The 21,717-nt window shown below is 48.4% G+C and overlaps 1 protein-coding gene and 1 long non-coding RNA gene across 2 annotated transcripts in view; both read left to right on the plus strand.

The window, feature by feature from the left end:
* Positions 1 to 15,924, plus strand: part of notch2 (notch receptor 2) — a 30,051-nt gene extending 14,127 nt beyond the window's left edge. The window contains 32 exon segments of the mRNA XM_028961169.1: positions 154 to 498; positions 679 to 801; positions 884 to 1,117; positions 1,212 to 1,367; positions 2,067 to 2,252; positions 2,444 to 2,557; positions 2,777 to 2,890; positions 2,991 to 3,224; positions 3,985 to 4,095; positions 4,177 to 4,369; positions 4,492 to 4,637; positions 4,737 to 4,850; positions 5,022 to 5,141; positions 5,213 to 5,365; positions 6,326 to 6,554; positions 6,672 to 6,873; positions 6,973 to 7,126; positions 7,342 to 7,526; positions 7,616 to 7,748; positions 7,830 to 8,072; positions 8,174 to 8,286; positions 9,593 to 10,122; positions 10,539 to 10,880; positions 11,000 to 11,145; positions 11,235 to 11,436; positions 11,808 to 11,898; positions 11,993 to 12,140; positions 12,318 to 12,619; positions 12,703 to 12,850; positions 13,122 to 13,219; positions 13,324 to 14,549; positions 14,551 to 15,924. Coding sequence (XP_028817002.1) covers positions 154 to 498; positions 679 to 801; positions 884 to 1,117; positions 1,212 to 1,367; positions 2,067 to 2,252; positions 2,444 to 2,557; positions 2,777 to 2,890; positions 2,991 to 3,224; positions 3,985 to 4,095; positions 4,177 to 4,369; positions 4,492 to 4,637; positions 4,737 to 4,850; positions 5,022 to 5,141; positions 5,213 to 5,365; positions 6,326 to 6,554; positions 6,672 to 6,873; positions 6,973 to 7,126; positions 7,342 to 7,526; positions 7,616 to 7,748; positions 7,830 to 8,072; positions 8,174 to 8,286; positions 9,593 to 10,122; positions 10,539 to 10,880; positions 11,000 to 11,145; positions 11,235 to 11,436; positions 11,808 to 11,898; positions 11,993 to 12,140; positions 12,318 to 12,619; positions 12,703 to 12,850; positions 13,122 to 13,219; positions 13,324 to 14,549; positions 14,551 to 14,824 — 7,109 coding nt within the window. The 3' untranslated portion in view covers positions 14,825 to 15,924.
* Positions 15,925 to 19,343: 3,419 nt separating this feature from the next.
* LOC114769580 (uncharacterized) lies at positions 19,344 to 21,188 on the plus strand. The gene is made up of 4 exons (XR_003743232.1): positions 19,344 to 19,770; positions 20,109 to 20,537; positions 20,611 to 20,706; positions 20,807 to 21,188. It is a non-coding gene; the product is annotated as an uncharacterized LOC114769580 (long non-coding RNA).
* The last annotated feature ends 529 nt before the right edge of the window (positions 21,189 to 21,717 follow it).

Consider the following 21,717-nt stretch of genomic DNA (forward strand, 5'->3'; position numbering starts at 1 on the left):
AGGAACTGTGACTGGATAGCGAGGGACTCCTGCTTTTATTTCCCAGATCCAAACACCTAACCCTCCTGCGCTGCTCCATTTCTCAATTTGAACCCTTTAAAGCTTCACCAACCATAATTTATATTTGTCTTCATCTTCCTGTGTGTCCCTCAGGCCGTCACTGTGAGAAGGAAGACAGCTGCCTCTCCAGCCCCTGTGCCAGTGGGGGCACGTGCACCGTTCTCGGCGAGGGCAAGTATTTCTGCAACTGCCCGCCAGGGTACCAAGGCCCCCGCTGTCTCAACGACACGGACGAGTGTTACCCCTCCGAAAACCAGCCCTGCCAGAACGGAGGGAAGTGTGTGAACGTGCCCGGTTCGTACCGGTGCAGCTGCCCTGTGGGCTTCACCGACCACCACTGCGAGACGCCTTATGTCCCCTGCTCACCTTCTCCCTGCCTCAACGGCGGCACGTGCCGGCAGACGTCCGAGTTCAGCTACCACTGCCACTGCCTGCCCGGTAGGACGAGTGTTAACTCAGAATAAAACAACCTCTCAGTGTATGTCTGTCTGTGTGTGTGTGTGTGTGTGTGTGTGTGTTTTGAGTTTGGGATTAGCCAGCTTGTTGCAACACATTTACCTCCCACGTTGATTCTGTGGGAGCAAATTTCTATTTTACATACTTTTTTCTTCTGAACAGGATTCAATGGAACCAACTGTGAAAACAATATTGATGACTGTCCGTCCCACCGCTGCCAGAACGGTGGAACCTGCATGGATGGCGTCAATACCTACAACTGCCAGTGTCCACCAGAGTGGACAGGTGAGGGACTCGGCCATTACAATTATTTCCCTTGTTTGTTCCACAAGGCATCGCTGATCTCTCCTGCCCTTCTGCGTCCCAGGCCAGTTCTGCACTGATGATGTGGACGAGTGCCGTCTGCAGCCCAACACCTGTCAGAACGGAGGCACGTGTAGCAACAGCGTGGGCGGCTACAACTGCGTGTGTGTGAATGGCTGGAGTGGGCCGGACTGCTCGGAGAACATCGATGACTGTGCCACAGCGCTCTGCAGCGAGGGCTCCACCTGCATCGACCGCGTCGCTTCTTTCATCTGCAACTGCCCGTACGGAAAGACAGGTAGCTGCCGCCGCCATTGCTGGTTGCTGTGTCAAGAAATCAGTCCACCAGGAGCGTTTGGTCTTGTTTTTATTTATTTATTTTTTTGCCGTAGGTTTGCTGTGCCATGTGCCAGATGCCTGCATCAGTGACCCATGTCGAGAGGGATCCAACTGCTACACCAACCCAATCAATGGAATGTACAACTGTAACTGCCAGACTGGATACAAGGGCAGCACCTGTCATGAGGACATCGACGAGTGCATCATCGGTGAGTAGAGCACTGCTGGAAACCCTTCCAGGGGACAGTGAACTGGGGTACAAGAGTCAGTCAGTAGGCTGTCAGATTGAATTGGTTCTAAATTAATCATTTACTAGTAGTGGGGTGTTGACTCGTTTTGATCACATGACCTTTAGAGGTGTGAACCTTCACTGGTCTCACGATTTGATTCCGATTATTAATGCCTGGATATCTATGCAATGCGATGCATCCCATTATTGTCACATGATGTTTTAAAATACAGGAGTTAAGGCCTTGTGCACCTGTGTGGCCGCTTTGATTTGCTACAATCAACTGGCGCCATTCGGTCCGCGTACATACTGGTAGTTCTCTTTAAAACGCACCCGGCACTATGCTGTGGGCGGAGTTAGTTGTCTGCCCCGGTCCAGACTGTTTTTCTGCTCACTGGGGAAAATCTAATCCCCATAAGATTTGCTTTGATTCCATTGGTCAGGCAAAAATACGGACCCAAAGTAGCGCTGTTCTGAGATCAGGCAGCCGCAGTCATTACCGGTACTACTTTTTGACTAGAAAGACACCAAGCCAGAAAATGACCAAGCAACGTCGTTATGATATAATCGATTATGGTCTATCGCCCATGTCTGCATCACGGTGCATCGATTATCCATCCAGACATTCATGCTAATGTGTGTGTGTGTGTGTGTGTGTGTGTGTGTGTGTCTTTTTCAGGAGTGAACCCCTGTGAACACTTCGGTCAGTGTCTGAACACCGATGGCTCCTTCACCTGTAACTGCCTCCCGGGCTACACGGGCCCACGCTGCGAGCAGGACGTCAACGAGTGCCTGTCCAACCCCTGCAAAAACGACGCCACCTGCCTGGACCAGATAGGAAAATACACCTGCATCTGCATGCCAGGTGCCCAGACCACACACTGACATGCACTTTTACATAAATCACACACACACACACACACACACACACACACACACACATTTAATGTGTTGACATCTTACACTCAGCACACACAGACACTTGTAGCGTCTTGTTGCTGTAACACCTTACCTTTATCCCCAGACAGCGTTCTGATCCCTCTCTTTCGTCACCAGGCTATACGGGCGAACACTGCGGGGAGGACATTAACGAGTGCAACAGTTCGCCCTGCCTGAACAACGGGAAATGCCGAGACGAAGTCAACCGCTTTGTGTGCGAATGCCCACAAGGTGTGTACATATGCATGCCTGACGCCATCTTTTTGTCCTTGTTGCAGACAAACTCCCTTTTACGCTGGTTCTTTGAAATAAATTGTTTCAAATTTTTCAGAACTTATGAAAAGGAAGAAAAATTTGATCCTGAAAAGGGCCATCGTTTTTGTACTGTATTAAATAGACCTGTGTTGTTTTTATTAGGGTTTTATTACATTGTTTGTTCTGTGTCTGCAGGATTCACCGATGAGATGTGTCAAGTTGACGTTGACGAGTGTGCCAGCACTCCATGCCAGAATGGTGCCGTATGCAGCGACCGGCCTAATGGATATGACTGTTTGTGTGCTGAAGGTACCGCAGAGCTTTGGTCAAATTTTTATTTATAATTTTTTTTCGCTTTGAGACTGCAGATATGTATTTTTACTGTATTTCATTGGTGTGCTTCCCGTAGGGTTTAAGGGGCATCTCTGTGAGGAGAACATTGACGACTGTGACCCAGACCCCTGTCACCACGGGACGTGTTTGGATGGGATTGCCTCCTTCAGATGTGAATGTGAGGCGGGATTCACTGGCCATATCTGTAAGGTGCAGATCCAGGAGTGCCTCAGCAACCCCTGTCAGAACGGCGGCCGCTGCATTGACTTGGTGAACCAGTACAAATGCGTTTGTCTGGCTGGAACCTCTGGTAAGAGCTCGTATGTGGTGTTGGAGGGGCTCGTTTAATGGAGAGCTTTGGTCGTACAGAACGCCCAGCTGTTGTGCAGGAATGCGGTTAGACATGCTGGTTTAAGGCTTGCTGTGACTCTGGGCTCTCGTACATGCGGCCTGAACCCTGTGGGGCGCAGCAGCTTTTCTCTGAGCCGCACCAGCAGTCCTGCATCACGCTCGGCTCTGTGTGGACGCCGCCGTCAGGCCCCAGGCGTGTGCTGGGCTACCCACACACTATGCAGTCAGTTCAGGTCACGCTGTACCGCTTGTGCTCCCTCACTCCCCCTGCTGGTCATATCTGGTCCTGAGTCAGAACTTTAAAAAACTTACTCGTATTCATGCATTGTTACTTTAATTCATGTTAAGTAATGTTACATTCATGCATTTAATAGATTTTCATATACATGAAAACAATTGAGCGAAGCAACCAGGAATGAATAAATCTCTATAGAGGACGAGTTATAACAAAGGAAAAAACAGGGTTCACTGGTCAGGAAGGATAACCGAGCAGCTCGCAAGTTGCAGCTGAATCAGCGTGACCGACCCAGGTCACGTGGGTCCTCAGAATTATTGACCTGGGACGAACATTCTTTGTTTCTTGTGGCGCTATAGCCACATTCGCAGACATGAGAAAGGTGTTTTAGTAATGCACATGCACGTTTGTTACCCTCTTATTTAAGAAAGGTGGCCACACCCGCTGCTCTCGGCTTAAACCAGTTTTCCCTGTGACTTTTCAGGAGACAATTGTGAGAACAATGATGACGACTGTGCCAGTAACCCCTGTATTTATGGAGAGTGTCATGATGGAATCAATGAATATTCCTGCGTTTGCTCACCAGGATACACGGGTACGTGAGACAAACTGCTCAACACCTGCCTTTAGTTTGATTTGAGTCAGTTCACCGAGTCTCTGTCTCCCGGTGACACAGGAAAAAAATGCGACGTGGACATCGATGAATGCCAGTCAAACCCATGTCTCGGTGGCGGTACGTGTGAGGACAAAGTTAACGGCTTCAACTGCCTGTGCCCGCCTGGCACCCACAGGCCTCTCTGCCACTCTGGGGAGGACCACTGTGCCCCGCAGCCCTGTGTGCATGGACTGTGTGTGGAGAAACAGGACGGGTATGGGCGTGTCTCTGTGTGTCGCACATGCCATTCCTCCCACGAGAATCCGTTCCCTTTTGGTCGCATTACTTAACGTTTGCACTTGCTGATCTTGACCTTTCACCTCTAACCCTGTACAGCTACCACTGCGAATGCAAACCTGGCTGGGTGGGGCAGCATTGCGATCAGGACCGCGATGAGTGCCTGGCCAACCCCTGCCACAACGGCGCCACCTGTCACGACGGGCGCAACTCCTACACCTGCAAGTGCAGTCCCGGCTTCTCAGGTGCGTGTCTGAGCGGGTGCCTCTCAGCTCTTAGGCGTGGCTCTTTAACTGCGTTGACAGTGTGGGAACGTTGCAGCGAACGATCTCTTGTGCTCCCAGGTGTGAACTGCCAGATTAACGTTGACGAGTGCGAGTCGAACCCCTGCCTGAACCAGGGAACCTGTGTGGACGGCGTCAACGGCTACACCTGCCTCTGCGCCCTGCCTTACACAGGTAACCCAGAGACAGAGGAAGAGACTGGGTCAAAGGCGCCACTTTTTCTTCCTGTCTCACTGCCTGAAATAAGCATGCTCAAGTTACCAACATCTTGCCAGCTCTAAAACGGTGAACCAGTCTTCTTAACAAAAGCGTAAATGTCGCTGCCCCCTTTCCACACCCTTACAGGCAGGCACTGCGAGGAGGACCTAGAACCATGCAAGTCTCATCCGTGCCACAATGGGGGAGTGTGTCAGCCTTCCCTGGACTACACCTCTTTCGTCTGCCAATGCTCCAAAGGCTGGCAGGGTATGTCTGTGTCCGAGTGTGTGCGGGACCTCTGTTGTAGCCTGTGTAACGCTGGCAGTCTGCTGTTACAGGTCCTCAGTGCAGGGATGATGTGGACGAGTGCAAAGCGAACCCGTGTCAGAATAAGGGCGGCTGCATTAACATCCCCGGAAACTATGTCTGCAAGTGTGAGCGTGGCTACAGCGGCGTGCACTGCCAGAACAACATTGACGACTGCACCCCCAGTGAGTGTGACTTTTAAAATACACACAAACACAAATACATTTGATGGGAGCTGAAAAATATTCAAGTTCCAGTTCTTGTTATTTGTTGAATGTTACTAGCCTAGTGGGTAACACACTCGCCTATGAACCAGAAGACCCAGTTTCAAGTGAAGTGAAGTGAAGTGATTGTCACTTGTGACACACAGCAGCACAGCACACGGTGCACACAGTGAAATTTCTCCTCTGCATTTAACTCATTTACAGCATTTATCAGACGCCCTTATCCAGAGCGACTTACAATCAGTAGTTACAGGGACAGTCTCCCTGGAGCAACTTAGGGTTAAGTGTCTTGCTCAGGTACACGATGGTAGTAAGTGGGATTTGAACCTGGGTCTTCTGGTTCATAGGCGAGTGTTTTACCCACTAGGCTACTACCACCCCCATCAGTGGGCAGCCATGACAGGCGCCCGGGGAGCAGTGTGTGGGGACGGTGCTTTGCTCAGTGGCACCTTGGCGGATCGGGATTCGAACCGGCCACCACTGCCCCACTTACGACCATTGTGTCTCTGAGCAAGACACTTAACCCTGAGTGTCTCCAGGGGGTGACTGTCCCTGTAACTACTGATTGTAAGTCGCTCTGGATAAGGCTGTCTGGTAAATGCTATAAACGTAAATGTCCCTGTTTCCACTATATGTAGCCCAGTTTGTGTGTGTAGCACACATGCACTTTATGTCAGTATGTAACTTTGTTCAAAAGTGTAGCACCAGGTTCCGGAGAAATGTTACCTCGTTTCACTATGTACTGTCGAACATTTGTCATTATTTGCTGTATCTTTAGTGCAAAGTAGCAATACAATGCTGAAAAGTCATGTGCAGCGGACATGTTTGTATCAGGAAGGTGCAGAAGCAGTGTGCGGCGCTGTCTTCAGAAACTGTTACAAGTGCTTCCTGTCCAAACCACCTCGTCTCTGTCTGTCTCAGATCCCTGCCTGAACGGGGGCACGTGTGTCGACAAAGTCGGCCGCTACTCGTGCGAGTGCCGCTCTGGTTTCTTCGGCGACCGCTGCGAAGAGGAGGTGGACGAGTGCGCCAGCTCTCCCTGCCGTAAAGGTGGCCAGTGCCAGGACTTTGTTAACAGCTACGTCTGCACCTGCCAGCCGGGGTTCGAAGGCCTGAACTGTGAGCGCAGCGCCCCTCAGTGTTCAGAGAGGTACATTACAGCTGGACCACCATATAATCATCTGAAGCAGATGTCCTTAGTCCATTGCCACTCCATCATGTTAAATTAAGGAAACAAATGAATGACCACCAAGTGACTCCTCCTCAGCTCCTGCTTGAACAACGGCACTTGTGTGGAGGGACTGAAAACCTTCACCTGTCACTGCCGGCCAGGATTCACTGGCCCGTACTGCCAGTATGAAATTAACGAGTGCGACTCTCAGCCCTGTAAGAACGGAGGCACCTGCATGGACGGTCTGGGGTCCTACCGCTGCACCTGTCCCCTCGAGTTTACAGGGACCAACTGCCAGGTACAGAGAGCAAGAGTTCATTTTTTCCCCCCAATCGGTCTCCGTGTTTTACTCCTGAGCATCGATCATGTGGGACTTCTGTTTGTTCGTTCTGTTCAGCTTATGGCCAACCTGTGTGGAAAAATAGTCTGTCAGAATGGAGGATCGTGTTCTCAGTCGAAGATGTCATGGCGCTGCATATGTAATGAGGGCTGGTCTGGCATCTACTGCGATGTGCCCAACTTGTCCTGTCAAGCTGCTGCTCATCGTAAAGGTGAAATATTATGCTGTCATGCTGATTTTATTTATTGAATCAAACAAATTACGAATAAAAAAAATGTATACTCTTTCCCTCTCTCGAAATATAAACACTTCTAAAAAAAAAAATAAAAATACTGCTCCTTTTAAGGATTTTGTTGGACAGTCATGCACGTTTCATAAAAACCCACATGGTGGACTCCCTCTCATCTGTTTCTCTGTGTGTGACAGACATTTCAGTGGAAAAACTGTGCCAGCACGCGGGCCGCTGTGAGGACACCGGCAAAACCCACAAGTGTCACTGCCAGGCTGGGTACACGGGCAACTACTGTGAGACCGAGGTGAACGAGTGCCTCTCCAATCCCTGCCGCAATAGTGCCACGTGTGTGGACTACCAGGGTGGATACGAGTGTAAGGTGCGTGGAAGTTCTCCAGCTCCACGTCCTCGTTCTCTTTATGTTTTTTTATGGGCAAATAAAGAAAACCTCATTGTTCCTGTTTACAGTGTTTAAAAGGCTTCCAGGGCGTGCATTGTGAATATGACGTGAATGAATGCCTGTCCCTCCCATGCCACAACGGTGGCACCTGCATCAACCTGCTCAACCGCTTCTTCTGCTCCTGCCCACCGGGCACACGCGGTAAGGAGTTCAGTAACCTGTTAGGAAATATTTCCGTTCTCAGGACAAAAAGTGACCATCTGCTGCCGATTGACACTTTAGGTGCACAGTGTGAGGTGAACGTGGACGAGTGTGCAACGGAGAGGGGTCCACGCTGCATGAATGGAGGCACGTGCCTGGACGGGATCGGCGGATACATCTGCTCTTGCCCACCTGGCTTCACCGGCAAGCACTGCGAAGGAGACATCAACGAATGTCTGTCTAGCCCCTGCCACGCACCGGGCAGCCTGGACTGCGTTCAGCTGGACAACAGATACGAGTGCCGCTGTCGCTTTGGTTACACGGGTATGAGAGTCACCTTTCTTTTTCTCAATTAAAAAAAATATATTTAAAATCAGTTCTGAGTAGCAAACCTCAGGGTGAATTCCTCACACATCGTCTCTCAGGTGACCACTGTGAGTCCATGGTGGACCTGTGCTTGTCAAAGCCCTGCCACAACCGAGGGGAATGTAGGATGAACGTGAGCTCGGGCCATGGCTACACCTGCATCTGCCCGCCGGTGAGTTCACTGGTCTGCTCCTCCACTTTGCGTCCTTTCGTTTCTCTTCAATTCCAGAGCTTCATCTGCCGTGTTTTGTCCTGTCTTTTCATCTTTGATCTTTGGAATGGGAATGGTGCAGTGCTGGACAATCTCCTCCTTTCTTTATTTCCCTCCTCTCTCCCGCTGCTTCTGCTGGTGCCTATTCACAAACTAACCGCAATGTATTCTTCTTTTCCTTCTCATGCTTGCAACAAAGAGGTTACAGCTGCATAGCTCAGGTATGATTTTAAAGGCCTCTGTGCTTCTCTGAATCCTTTTTTCATTTTTCTTGGCATTTGCTTACCTGGAATCTGCACTAATCTACATTTTACAATGTTGACCCAAATATACAGTCACATGAAAAGGTTTGGGAACCCTCTTAATTTTTGGATCATTTGCTGAGCTTTGAAAGTAGCAACATCCAATACATTAATACCAATAATATTAAAAAAAACATGTCACTGCCAGTAATTAAAAAAAAAATAAAATAAAATCAACCAAACTGTCAAGTACTTTGAGTCAATGCCATTGTGGAGCTGTGCTCTAAAGGATTTTAGATAACAGGGCTGCACGATTTGGGGAAAAAGACATATTGCAGTTATTGAGATCAATATTGCTATATGTGATTGCGATATGATAAAGGGCACTTGCTTGTATAACTCATGTTTGAACATTATCCTGAATAATTTGTCGATATTGGTACTAATTTCTTCATATGCCACTCCTGTTGTTTTCTTGGCTTGCCAGCCCTACGTTAACCGCAACTATGCCTGTGGAATTCCATTTTCTGACTACATTCTGACAGTTTTAACGTCTGGGAGAGCATGATACTAAACTATGACACTGAACAATCTCTGACATCAGATCTTTTGAGAGTTATGTCGAGGATCCCATGGAGTCACTCTTTTTCATGTGATTCTCGAGGTTTTAACGGACTAATCTGGTGTTTCAAGTAATCAGTTTTGAGCAGTTACATGCATTCAAAATCAGCAAAATTACAAGGGTACCCACATTTTTGCAGTTACACAATGCAGTTCCAAACTTTGTTTGGAAAACATCCCAGTACTGTTATCTTAAAGCAGAGTAAATTATTATGCAGGCTGAGAGGGGTCCCCAAAATATATATCTTCATGTATAGACATTCATTACAAAATATCATATTCGGAAAAAGGCCAAATGAACATTTCTCCTTACCACAGAAATGCAAACCCGGTCTCAAATCAGGGCGGAGACACTTGGAAGCTGATTGTTTTTATGAATTGTCTGTGTTCTGTTTGTGTCCCAGGGCTACACTGGCTTTAACTGTGGGGATTCTGAAGTCTACAGCTGTGCCAACCTGCAGTGCCAGAATGGTGGCACCTGCTACCAGATATCCGGCCAGCCGCAGTGCCACTGCACCCCAGGCTATAGTGGCGCACGCTGTGACCTTGTCCAGACTTGCCCGTGCCAGAATGGGGGATCCTGCATCAGAGACCCCCAGAATCCCTACAGGATCTGCCAGTGTCCCCTGCACTTTTCAGGGAGGCTCTGCGAGACGCCCCTTCTGCGCAACATGCCCACCTGCCCTTACGTACAGTGCGAGCAGATGTCCAGGGACGGAGTGTGCGACCCACAGTGCAAGAACCAGGAATGCCTGTGGGACGGGGGGGACTGTTCCCTGCACTGGCCGGACCCGTGGAAGTACTGCTCAGTCGGATTGAACTGCTGGGATCTATTCCACAACGGTCACTGTGACCCTGAGTGTGACAACCCCGGCTGTCTGTTTGACGGCTTTGAGTGTCGGAAGAACTCAACGGGCCCTGCCAGCAGATGCAAGTAAGGGAGCATTGCACAGTGTAAATGATTATTTATTCTGTTGGAATTAATCTCTCCAGGTAAACCTGGAGAGGGCAGTGGTGGCCTAGCGGGGCAGTGGTGGCCTAGCGGTTAAGGAAGCGGCCCCGTAATCAGAAGGTTGCCGGTTCGAATCCCGATCCGCCAAGGTGCCACTGAGCAAAGCAACGTCCCCACACACTGCTCCCCGGGCGCCTGTCATGGCCGCCCACTGCTCACTCAGGGTGATGGGTTAAATGCAGAGGACAAATTTCACAGTGTGTGCTGTGCTGCTGTGTATCACATGTGACAATCACTTCACTTTTTTTTTTATACATGCTGAGAGGTTTATATGTTGAGAAACCCACACTTTTAAAACGTACCCTCTGTCTGCCTTTTATTTTCTCTTTAATCTGCAGGTACGATGACTACTGTGCTGACCACTATGCCAATGGCCACTGCAACCAGGGCTGCAACACGGAGGCGTGTGGCTGGGACGGCCTGGACTGTTCGTCTAACACCCCTTCCAGACTGGCTGATGGCGCGTTGGTGATTGTGGTGCTGCTACAGCCCGAGGAGCTGAAAAGAGACATGAAGGGGTTCCTGCGTTCGCTGGGTGCACTACTGCGCACCAACCTGCAAATCAGACGCGATGTGAACCAGAACCTGATGGTTTATCCTTACTACGGTGACGAGCAGGAGGACGGGGCGACCACCATGAAGCGGCGGGGGAAACGGGAGCTTGGAAAAGAAGTCATTGGGTATGGCCAAGATGGCTGCTTTTCTTATCCTCTTTGTTGCTGGTGTTCATTACTTAGGAAGAAACATCCAAGTAAAAGTTCTGCTTTTTCCTGACGTATTTTTGACATGTCCACCACAGATCTAAAGTGTACCTGGAGATTGACAACCGGCAGTGTGCTCAAGGGTCCACAGAGTGCTTCTCTCGTACAGACCAAGCTGCGTCATTCATTGCCGCAGAATCGCTGAAATTGGAGCTTCCTTACCCCATTGTTTCAGTCAACAGCAGTAAGTTTTGCGTCAGGAGCAGTCACGACCCACAGCCTCACTACGAGAAGAGGCTCGTAAATGAGAACATGTTGATCTGTCCCCTACAGCTAACCCACCGTCGCCTCCACCCAACCCACTGTGGTATCTGGTGGCAGTCGCCGTGGCAATTGGGCTTCTGATCCTGATGTTGGGAGTGCTGGCTGCCAAGAGGAAGCGCAAGCATGGAATACTGTGGCTGCCGGACGGCTTCCTGCCCAATAGCAACAATAAGCGACGTGAGCCGGTGGGCCAGGATGACTTTAGCTTGAAGTGAGTATGAGACTCCATTGTCTTCAACATACTTACATTTACAGCATTTACCAGACACCCTTATCCAGAGTGCAGTCAGTAGTGACAGGGACAGTTCCCCTGGAGACACTCTTGCTCAGGGACACCATGGTAGCAAGTGGTGTTTTAGACTGTGACTAACACCTTCTGCAATGACACATTTTGTTGGAGTAAAGTCCATCCATACCCTGTTCACAGCCAGGTGATACTGAGACCAGACTCGCTAGGTGCAGCAATCTTTAAAATTTTGTGATAAGAACTGATGTACTATTTCAAAACGGTCTACAACAGCACTCATGTTGATATCTACAGATTAATGTCTGTTTTTTGACAAGCATGTTTTTGAACCTCAGGAGCTTGCAGAAACCCCAGGATGGAGCTCTGGCAGATGGCAGTCAGTCCCATCGGTGGCCAGAGGAGGAGCACCCATCCAAAAAGCCCAGGGTACGCTGGATGCCCCCGACTATGTAAAACCAGTCACTTCTGGAACCCCTCCGCACAAATGACTTTTCCATCGTCATTGTGTCCTTTCCTGCAGATTGAAGACAAACCTCTGCTGCCTATGGACAGTGGAGTGGACCACCGGGAGTGGACACTGCAACACCGCAAGGCTGCCGACATCTCCCTCACACCGCCGCAGGCTGATCTGGACACTGACTGCTTGGATGTCAATGTGAAAGGACCAGGTACGTGCCTCATCCAGACATCCAGACTCTTCCCAGTGGAGATTCTGGTGAAGTGGAACTGAAGCAAGTGCAGGGAGTGAAGGGCCTGAAATTACATCAAGATCTCCGCACGTAAAACATGATGACAACCGTTTGAATGATCACCAAATCCTTTTTTTTTTTTTTTTTCTCCGGCAGATGGCTTCACCCCACTCATGCTGGCCTCACTGCGGAGCAGCGGCATCGAGGATGACGAGGAGGACAGTGAAGCTGAAGAGCCAGGATCCAGTGTCATCTCTGACCTCATTGCACAGGGGGCCACACTTATGGCCCAGACGGATCGCACCGGGGAGACGGCACTGCACCTGGCCGCCCGCTACTCCCGTGCCGATGCCGCCAAGAGGCTCCTGGACGCCGGTGCAGATGCAAATGCACATGACAACATGGGCCGCACGCCGCTGCACGCTGCAGTAGCTGCAGATGCTCAGGGCGTGTTTCAGGTGCGGCTCTGACTTCACAAAAGCCTCAGTCGTTTTTCTGTGCTGCACCGTAACCATGGTCACATGGCCTTTTTCCACTGCAGATTCTGATCCGTAACCGTGCCACAGACCTGGATGCCCGCATGAACGATGGGACCACGCCTTTGATCCTGGCTGCCCGGCTGGCAGTGGAGGGGATGGTGGAGGAACTGGTGCATTGTCATGCTGATGTCAATGCCGTAGATGACCATGGCGAGTTCTCTTCTACTGTCTCTCACATCTAATCTGAGCCAACCTGGGAATTTTTTTTTTGCAAAAAGCTGTAAACTGAAGATGGTCAAACACTGAATATGGCCAAAGATTAATCAGTATTTATTAACAATCCTGAATTAATTGAAGCTTGGTAGCCATATAAGGGATTATTGAATTGACCTAATGTATTTATTGGCTGAATAGTTAGTGTATCCAGAAATATATAAAAAATGTTTGAAGCTCATCTAATTGATTCTGCTTCCCTCCACAGGCAAGTCTGCTCTCCACTGGGCCGCTGCTGTGAACAATGTTGAGGCCACGCTGGTGCTGCTGAAGAATGGAGCCAATCGGGACATGCAAGACAACAAGGTGAGGGTCCCTGAAAACATTCAGCCAATCGATGTGTAGGTGATTTAGAAAAAAAAGAAAAAAGTCAGCATCCCTCGATCCTTCTGTCCTCTTCTTCCCACCAGGAAGAGACCCCGCTGTTCCTGGCAGCACGGGAGGGCAGTTTTGAGGCTGCCCAGGTGTTGCTGGATCATTACTCCAACCGTGACATCACTGACCACCTGGACCGCCTACCCAGGGACACGGCCCAGGAGCGCATGCACCATGACATTGTGCGGCTTCTGGATCAGTACAACCTGGTCCACAGCCCTCACACTGGCCCTGGCCATGTGGGAGGACCCGGGCACTCTTCTCTGGTCTGTGGAAACGGAGGCAACGGCTTTATCGGCATGCGGTCGGGCCCTCAGGGCAAGAAGAACCGGCGTGGTGGTGGGAAAGTGGGCGGCGTTGGGGGTGGAACAGCCAAAGAGCAGAAAGACATGAAGGCCAAGCGCAGGAAGAAGCCACCCCACGCGGAGGGTCCTGCTGTGGTCGCGGTCGGGGGAAACGGCGGCACCAAGGCCGCGGGCCTGCCGGAGAGCTCGGTCACCATGTCCCCCGTGGACTCGCTGGAGTCCCCGCACTCGTACACAGGAGACGCCGCCGCGGCCTCCACCGCCACCGCCACCTCCCCCGCCCTGCTGGCCAGTCCCACGTCCCGGCCCCTCCTGCCGCCGGTCAGCCACGTGCTGGGCAACCATCAGCAGAGCTGGGTGGGGATGAACAAGCACACTTATGGAGGACATGTGTTTGGGCTGCTTCAGCACCAGATGGGTGCCGGGCACCACACCCTACCGCAACACCACAGCCCGCAGGGCATGCTGACGCCCATGAACGTCACCATGAGCCGAGAGCAGCTGCCTCCCATCGTCACGTTCCAGATGATGGCGCCCGGAGGGGGACAGCCGATGATGAAGCAGGCAGCGGCGGTGCAGATGCAGGGCCAGGCCCTCGCGCAGCAGGGAGCCGCCCACCTGCACTGCACCCCCGGGCTGATGTACCAGATGCCCCACCCCCTCACTCATCAGCACTCCCACTCCATGGGTGTGGGCATGGTGGACGGCCAGGGCCGACAAGTGGCCCCTTACCAGCAACTGCAGAGCCCTGTGGATAAGTACCCCACTCCTCCTTCCCAGCACAGCTACCCCGCCTCTGGCTCAGAGGGCACCACGCCCGGGCACCCGGCCCAGCCCCCGAACGAGCACCCCTACCTCACCCCGTCGCCAGAGTCGCCGGATCCCTGGTCCTCCTCCTCACCCCACTCCAACTCAGACTGGTCCGACGTCACCACCAGCCCTACGCCGCTGGGCAACCCCCACACACTGGCTCCTCCCCGCCACACACACATTCCAGATCAGGCCCAGCTGCAGCCGCCGGCGCAGCCGCAGGCGCCGCAGTCCCAGCAGCCGCAGCCGGGCAGCGTTTATGCATGAACCTTGGACTGCGGCCCACGCTGCACAGTTGTGTCGAATTCTGTTTCTGCTCTTCAGCGCGTCTGCTTTTACACACACACACAGCCGCCTGGTGCCCGAAACTGGAACAGTTCACCGCGTGAGAACAGGGCGGGTACAGAAGATACGTACATGAAGAAGCATGGAACTCACACGGCCAAACTTTCAGCTCGGGCTTTACACAATTTGAAGGAAAAACTATATATATATATATATATATATCAAATGTCAGTTTTTTTTGTTCCAGTCGTTTTCTTTTTGGTAAGACGTGATGTTGGATGATCTCCTGGACTCCTGTGCTCTGTGTGTGTGTGTGCTTCATGTATACGGTCCTCTCTTACACTGTTAGCACTCCTTATTAAAAAAGGAGCAGAAAACACTAAAGAGCGACACGTAACCGAGTGTGTGTGTGTGTGCGCATGAGCCACGTGGCTGGTTTTTAACAAACGAACGGTGGAGTTTCAAGTTACTGTTGATCTCCTATGTGTTACAGACCTTGTAGAGGCGTGGTGTTACGTAGGTCAGGGGTCAGAGAGCTTTAGTGTTTCCGACGACCCTACATTGGTCTGGATTATAAAAAACACGACCTTTTGTATTAATGAGCTATTTTCTTTCCTCAATCATTCTTTGTTCAAATATTGCAACCTTGTCTGAAACCTTCAAACCCTCATTTTATGATTTTATAAAACTAAATCAGTGCAGTAGCCAAAACTCTTGTCATTGTGATTTTGATTGTTTTTTTTTTTTTTTATGACTTTATAGTGAAATTTTAATGCTGGTCTTTTTTTTTTTTTTTTTTTTCCCCTTGGTATTTTAGCTTTATGAACAGGTCAGTGTTATGTCGTTCCAGGGTTTAGGAACAGGATTGAGAAAACTGTGTCGTTGTTGGTTTGGCCTCAGCTTATGGCCCAGCATCTTTAACCTTTTTATGGCACTTAGTCCCTTTTCCGAATGACTGTAAATGTGCTGATGTGGAATTCTTTGCCTTCAGGACGATCAATTCAGCGAAGTGCAGACAGAGGTTTTCTCTTATGTATTATGCAAGGCCTTTTTTTGTATTTGGTGTAAATAATTTTTTTTTAATTGATAGTATACTTCTTCCTGTTAACCAAATATCTATAATATATATATACACACACCATATATATATCATAGGAGGTAGTTATTTTTCCTTTTACTATTTGTACAACATTGATGAAAATTGAAAATAAACAAGTATAATTGAAACAAACCAAATAATTCAAATCATGTTTCAAGTGATAAAGGTTTTTTAAGTACACTGTTTTTTAAATGTTTTTCGTTTAAGTATTTTCACAAAAAGGTCAAATTACACATGCATAGGGACGTATAGGGAGAAGTTTCTTTTACACATTATATTCATTTAAATTTTTTTATATAAATAAAATAAAAACAACATGGAATGCTGTTGAGATTTTTGCAAATCCCCCCCCCCACCCCCCCCACTCCCTGTAAATACTGATTGTAAGTCACTCTGGATAAGGACATCTGACAAATACTATAAAATTTAAAGTGCTTATGCATCCCACCTTTTGTATCTGAAAGCGGCAAATGAAAATGTATTTAACAATACTGTCATAATACCTAAACAGGCAGTTATTAGTTTCCAAGATTGCCGCTTACCACATAGGCTGGCCTAAGTAAGCGAACTCATAACTGGAAGGTTGCAGGTTCAAATCCCGAACTGCCAAGGCACCACTTAGGTCCCCTCAATCAAGGTGCACTGCTCCCCAGGCGCCATTCATGGCTGCGCAAGGGTGATGGGTAAATGCAGAGGGCAGCTTTCATTGTGTGCTGACTGACTATTCAGATCCAGCAGATTCCTGTTGACTGTGTCTCAAGTCACCGACTTCACTCTGGTTTTCTGTGTCAGAGAGCGTTCATGGCTAAAATACAAAATTAGAGCTGCATGATTAATCTAATCGCAATCGTAATCGCGATGTCAGGCTGTGCGATTACATGAACGCAAAAAGCTGCGATTTAAATGATTAGTACATGGATTGGATTGGCAACATATCCGATCCATTCTCTCATCCTCAAAGTTTGCGAGCTGACTGAAGTCTCACTTCAGTCGGATGTGACGTGTTTGGTCACATGACTTTCGATTCGGAGACATATGGTTAGACGTACGTCAACGTCGCCGCCATATTGCGAGAGGCTCTGCTGTGGCGTGAAGCATATACATGTCTACGGAGAGAAGTGCATAAAAATGCCTCACTCTTGTGCTGCTTGGGGCTGTACAAACCGCTGTACGCTCCAAACCAGATCCCGGGGATTACATTTAGGTTGGACAATTGTTTTGAATATATTTGGCCATTATAAAATCCCGTTTTATAAGTCTTAACCTTAGCTAAGCTAGCGAAGCTATGCATTCCTGTGTTCAAGTCAGCCTCCAAACAACGTTTTGGCTAAACGGAGGCATTAACTATTTAGACTGTTCTTAGCTGCTTAGTTAACTTTTCTCAAACTTTGAAGGTTTCATAAAGAAATTAATCTCAGTTTACAAATCTTAACCTTAGCTAAGCTAGCAAAGCTATGCATTCCTGTGTTCAAGTCAGCCTCCAAACAACCTTTTGGTTAAACGTAAGAACTATAATACGGGATTTTATAATGGCCAAATATAATCAAAACAGTTGTTTAGCCTTACCAGGGTTTGTCGTTCGACAGTAATGTAAAGAGTTTTTTGTGATTTATTTAATTTTGTAGAATTATTGCATTTTGTTATAAGTAGTTTGTATGTTTCACTTTGAAATTAAACATTTCACTATTAGTATGTGACTTTTCATTGATATACAAGCAAGTGTCCTTTATCATATCGCAATCGCATATCGCAATATTGATCTCAATAATCGCAATATGTCTTTTTCCCCAAATCGTGCAGCCCTAATACATATCACAAACTTCACGCATCTATTCAGCTATAACCATATTCTCTATAAGACCATTATTCATGATTTAATTAAAACTGAAGGTGAGACTGAAAAGCTTGAAATAGATTTTTTGATATGTAAAAAAAAAAGTTAGTAAGCATCAGGTGGAAGAATTCCTTGAATTTCTGTCATTTCACAAGGTAACAGCATAAAAACTTTTCATGCATTACAGCATTAATTGTAGTTGCACCGCACTGTTGTGTCAAAGTAGAGCCGGGCCTGTGGTTTGGTGCACACCTTGACACATAGCATTGGCTCTGGAACCAAAGTCCTTGAGAGAGGTTGGACACTCTCCTTTACTGGAGTTGCTCTGGGTGAGAGGTGGAGGGCTGGGGCTGGCTTTTTGTTAGCCCCAAGACTCTCACAGTCTGTTTGTTGGGGTTTACCCTGGGGGACGAGAGGGTAGCTTCCCTGTGCCTTCAGGTCATGGAACAGGTCCTGACTGTTGTTTGTGCCGCAGTTGGGCCATAACGAACACCATGTTTGAACATAAGAATGCCCATCGGTACACTTCTTACCAGGACAGCCTTGGTCGCAGGTCGATGATTGACTTTGTAGTCTTATCATCTGACCTGTGACCATATGTTTTGGACATATGGTCGCAAAAGAGAGGAGCGGAGCTGTCAACTGAACATCACCTGATGAAGAGTTGGATCTGATGGCAGGGGAAGATGCCACGTAGACCTGGCAGACCCAAATGTATAGTGAGGGTCTACTGGGAACGCCTGTCAGAAGAACCTGTCAAGATGGTCTTCAATACCCACCTCCAGCAGAGCTTTGACTGAGTCCTGAGAGCAGTGGGGGACATTGAGTCCGAATGGACCTTGTTCCGCTCTGCAATTGTTGAGGCAGCTGTTGCTAGCTGTGGTCGCAAGGCTCCCAAGAGTTTCTAGCAATCCATCCGACGCCTCAGGAGAGGAAGGCAGCAACTCGCTCACTCACACTTTGAGGAGCTCCTCAATCCCACCAATGCGCATTCCAAGGAGGAACCAGAGCTGGGATACCTGGGTATGGACTGTCAAATTTCAGGGGCAGAAGTTCCTGTTGAGGGCTGTTGTGGTTGACACGTCTCTGCAACATTGCGTGGACATCGGGGGCAGTTCCGGTGGAGTGGCAGACTGAGGTGGTATTCCCCGTTTTTAAGAAGGGGGACCAGAGGGTTTATGACCGTGTCCCCAGGGGTACCCTATAGGGGGCGCTCTAGGAGTATGGGATAGATGGCCTTTTCTTAAGGGCCATTTAGTCCTTGTACCAGAGGAGCTACTGATTGTAATTCACTCTGGATGAGGGCGTCTGATAAATGCTGTAAATGTGAATGTAGGTTTGCAGCCGAGTGTGAAGTGGCTGGGATGGGCGGCTGGATGAGATCTCCAGGTCGGGAGAGAGTTCTTGCCTCAAGTGGAAGAGTTTAAGTATCTCGGGGTCTTGTTCACGAGTGAGGGAAGAAGGGAACAGGAGATCGACAGGAGGATTGGGGCAGTGATGCAGACGATGAACCGATTTGTCATGGTGACAAATCAGAAAGCAAGGCTCTCGATTTACTAGTTGATGTACGTCCCAATCGTCACCTATTGTCATGAGCTTTGGGTAATGAACGAAAGAATGAGATCGCGGATACAAGCTGCCAAAATGAGTTTCCTCCATAGGGTGGCCGGGCGCAGCCTTAGAGATGGGGTGATGAGCTCGGACATTCGGGAGGGACTCAGATTAGAACCGCTGCTCCTCCACATTGAGAGGAGCCAGTCGAGGAACTTGGAACCGTTAAAAAAATAACGATGCCATCGGAATTGTTTATAAAATTTGTTTTCGATTCCGATCATCGGTTCCAAACACGCAAGTTTTGTTTTCCAGTGTGGCCGCCGTATTTCCGGAAGTGCTTGCCGCGCGCTTGTTCAGTTGCAGCTATGGAGCACGGTAAGCGGCGCTCAAAAGTGTGGCTTTATTTCACCCGAAAAAAGCCTGGGTCGGCAGAGTGCAACACATGTGACAAAATGATATCTTGCCCGGGAGGATGCACTACGCCTGCATGATATACAAATTAAGGAGTGTAGCGTGTTTGACGTGCTGCGCAGGTCCACCGTCTCGTCCTCCTCGGGCAACCCTGCGCTAACCAACGTTAGTAACGTTACCTCAGGTAAGTGATTGTAGTTTAACAATAAAGCGCTTGACCAAATTTGGTGAACAACAACGTTACTGAAATATTTTTTTCCCTCGTAGATGAATGTAGCCTTATGCAAATTGCCCACGCTAGTAGCAGTCCTAATATTATTGCTGTTAAAGCTAAACCTGTGGAGACTCGTTGTGAAACTCCATTCACATGGCACTCTTCCACAGAAAGTTAACTTCAAGTGAGAGTCTAATGTTAGATAATTAGTAAAAGTGTAGTAAAACAAAGTGATAAATAGATAAAAGTGTAAGCAAAAAGAACTATTCATTTTATATTATAAAATGTATCCTAATTGTCACACACAGACTTGCCTGGCTGAGTGAAGAAGACTTCAGGAAGGCAGAGGACTTCATCAACTTGATGAGAGTTCTTTACACTTCCACACTTTACACTTCCACACTTGCGTTTCAATGGAAAAGAACCCCACATGTGGTCAGATCCTGCCAATTCTCCAAAAGCTAGAGATGCACATTACTGTTGTTGAGGGAGACACAGTATTTGTATCCAATCTCAAGAAGCAAGTTTGGGCAAACATTAAATAATTCTATTCCTGTGACCTTATTGTATATTTAAATAACATTTTTATTTTACAGAGCGAGGACATCAGGAACTTTCTTGAAGTGGCAACAGCATTAGACCCACGCTTCAAACAAAATATGGATTGTGATGATGACTCTGTCGGTGTCTGGGACCGAATCAAGAGACAGATGATGACAGATTCTGAGCACAAGCAGGTTATATAATGTCACTGAAGCTCAAACATTTAATGTCTCCAATTCAGCCATTAAATACCAATTATGTTATTAGTCAACAGAGGATGATTGTGGAGAAGGTAGTGATGTCAGAACAATGTGGTCAGAGAAAAGGCATGATAATGATGAAGTGGAGGAGGAAGATGAGAATGTAAGCACAGAAATGCTGAAATATTATATTTAGGATCTTAGCCTCTGCCTTAAGTAGATGTTTTTCATTTAGTGAATAAGTCTATTCTTTGTTTTTGCAGCAACAACCTCCAAGAAAACATCCAAGAAAGTCTCCATTGGAGGAGCTTTTTGCCGATGACGATGCAGAAAAGAGGTCATCACAAAGGAGGACCATGTCCATCCAGGACCATGCAGAGAAGGAGATGCAGATGTATAAGGAGACACCACCAACCTTTACGTCTGATGACCCTGCTGACTGGTGGTGGAACCAGCGCATGACATATCCTTTAATGTCAAACATAGCCTTTTCGTATTTGTGTGTTCAGGCCTCCTCTACACTTAGTGAATGAGTTTTCTCAACTGCCGTTGACACAATCTGTGCTGAACGTTCACGGAAACAGCCTGAGGCAGATATGCTCGTATTTCTGAACAAGAACTGTTTTTATACATGTACAGAGAGTCCAGACCAGGTTGCATATATAAATCTGTTTTTTGGTCTGGTGCAGAGGCATTCCTAATTTTCTCCTGCATGGGCTGCAGCTCCTGCAACTCATATTGAATCAAAATAAAATTATCCTCTGTGAAATCAAATGAGCCTGTGACATGTTTTGACTCCAGCCCACAAAGAATCGGAATTGAGAATCGGAATCAGAATCCACCACCATTGAGCGTATTAGGTAAAAATAGAGACACCTTGTTTCTATTAGTATACAATGCACTCACAATTCGAGGATTTTAATTGCTCCGGATCCCAGCTGGCTGAGTGAGATCCTGAGGAACAACTAAGGATGCAACACGAAGCAGCGGCCCCGGAAGAAACGAGTCGGCATCAGGAACAGGCTGAGAGCCCGTGCACACCGCACACCTCTGCCTAGCATCCTGCTCGCCAATGTCCAGTCACTGGAGAATAAGCTCGACAACCTCAGGGCCAGGGTAAAGTTCCAGAGCGATATCCTGAGGTGGTACATAGTAGTTGGTAAAGCATTTCAAT

Source organism: Denticeps clupeoides, chromosome 19 (genome assembly GCF_900700375.1).
Source record: "Denticeps clupeoides chromosome 19, fDenClu1.1, whole genome shotgun sequence".
Classification (NCBI taxonomy): Eukaryota; Metazoa; Chordata; class Actinopteri; order Clupeiformes; family Denticipitidae; genus Denticeps; species Denticeps clupeoides.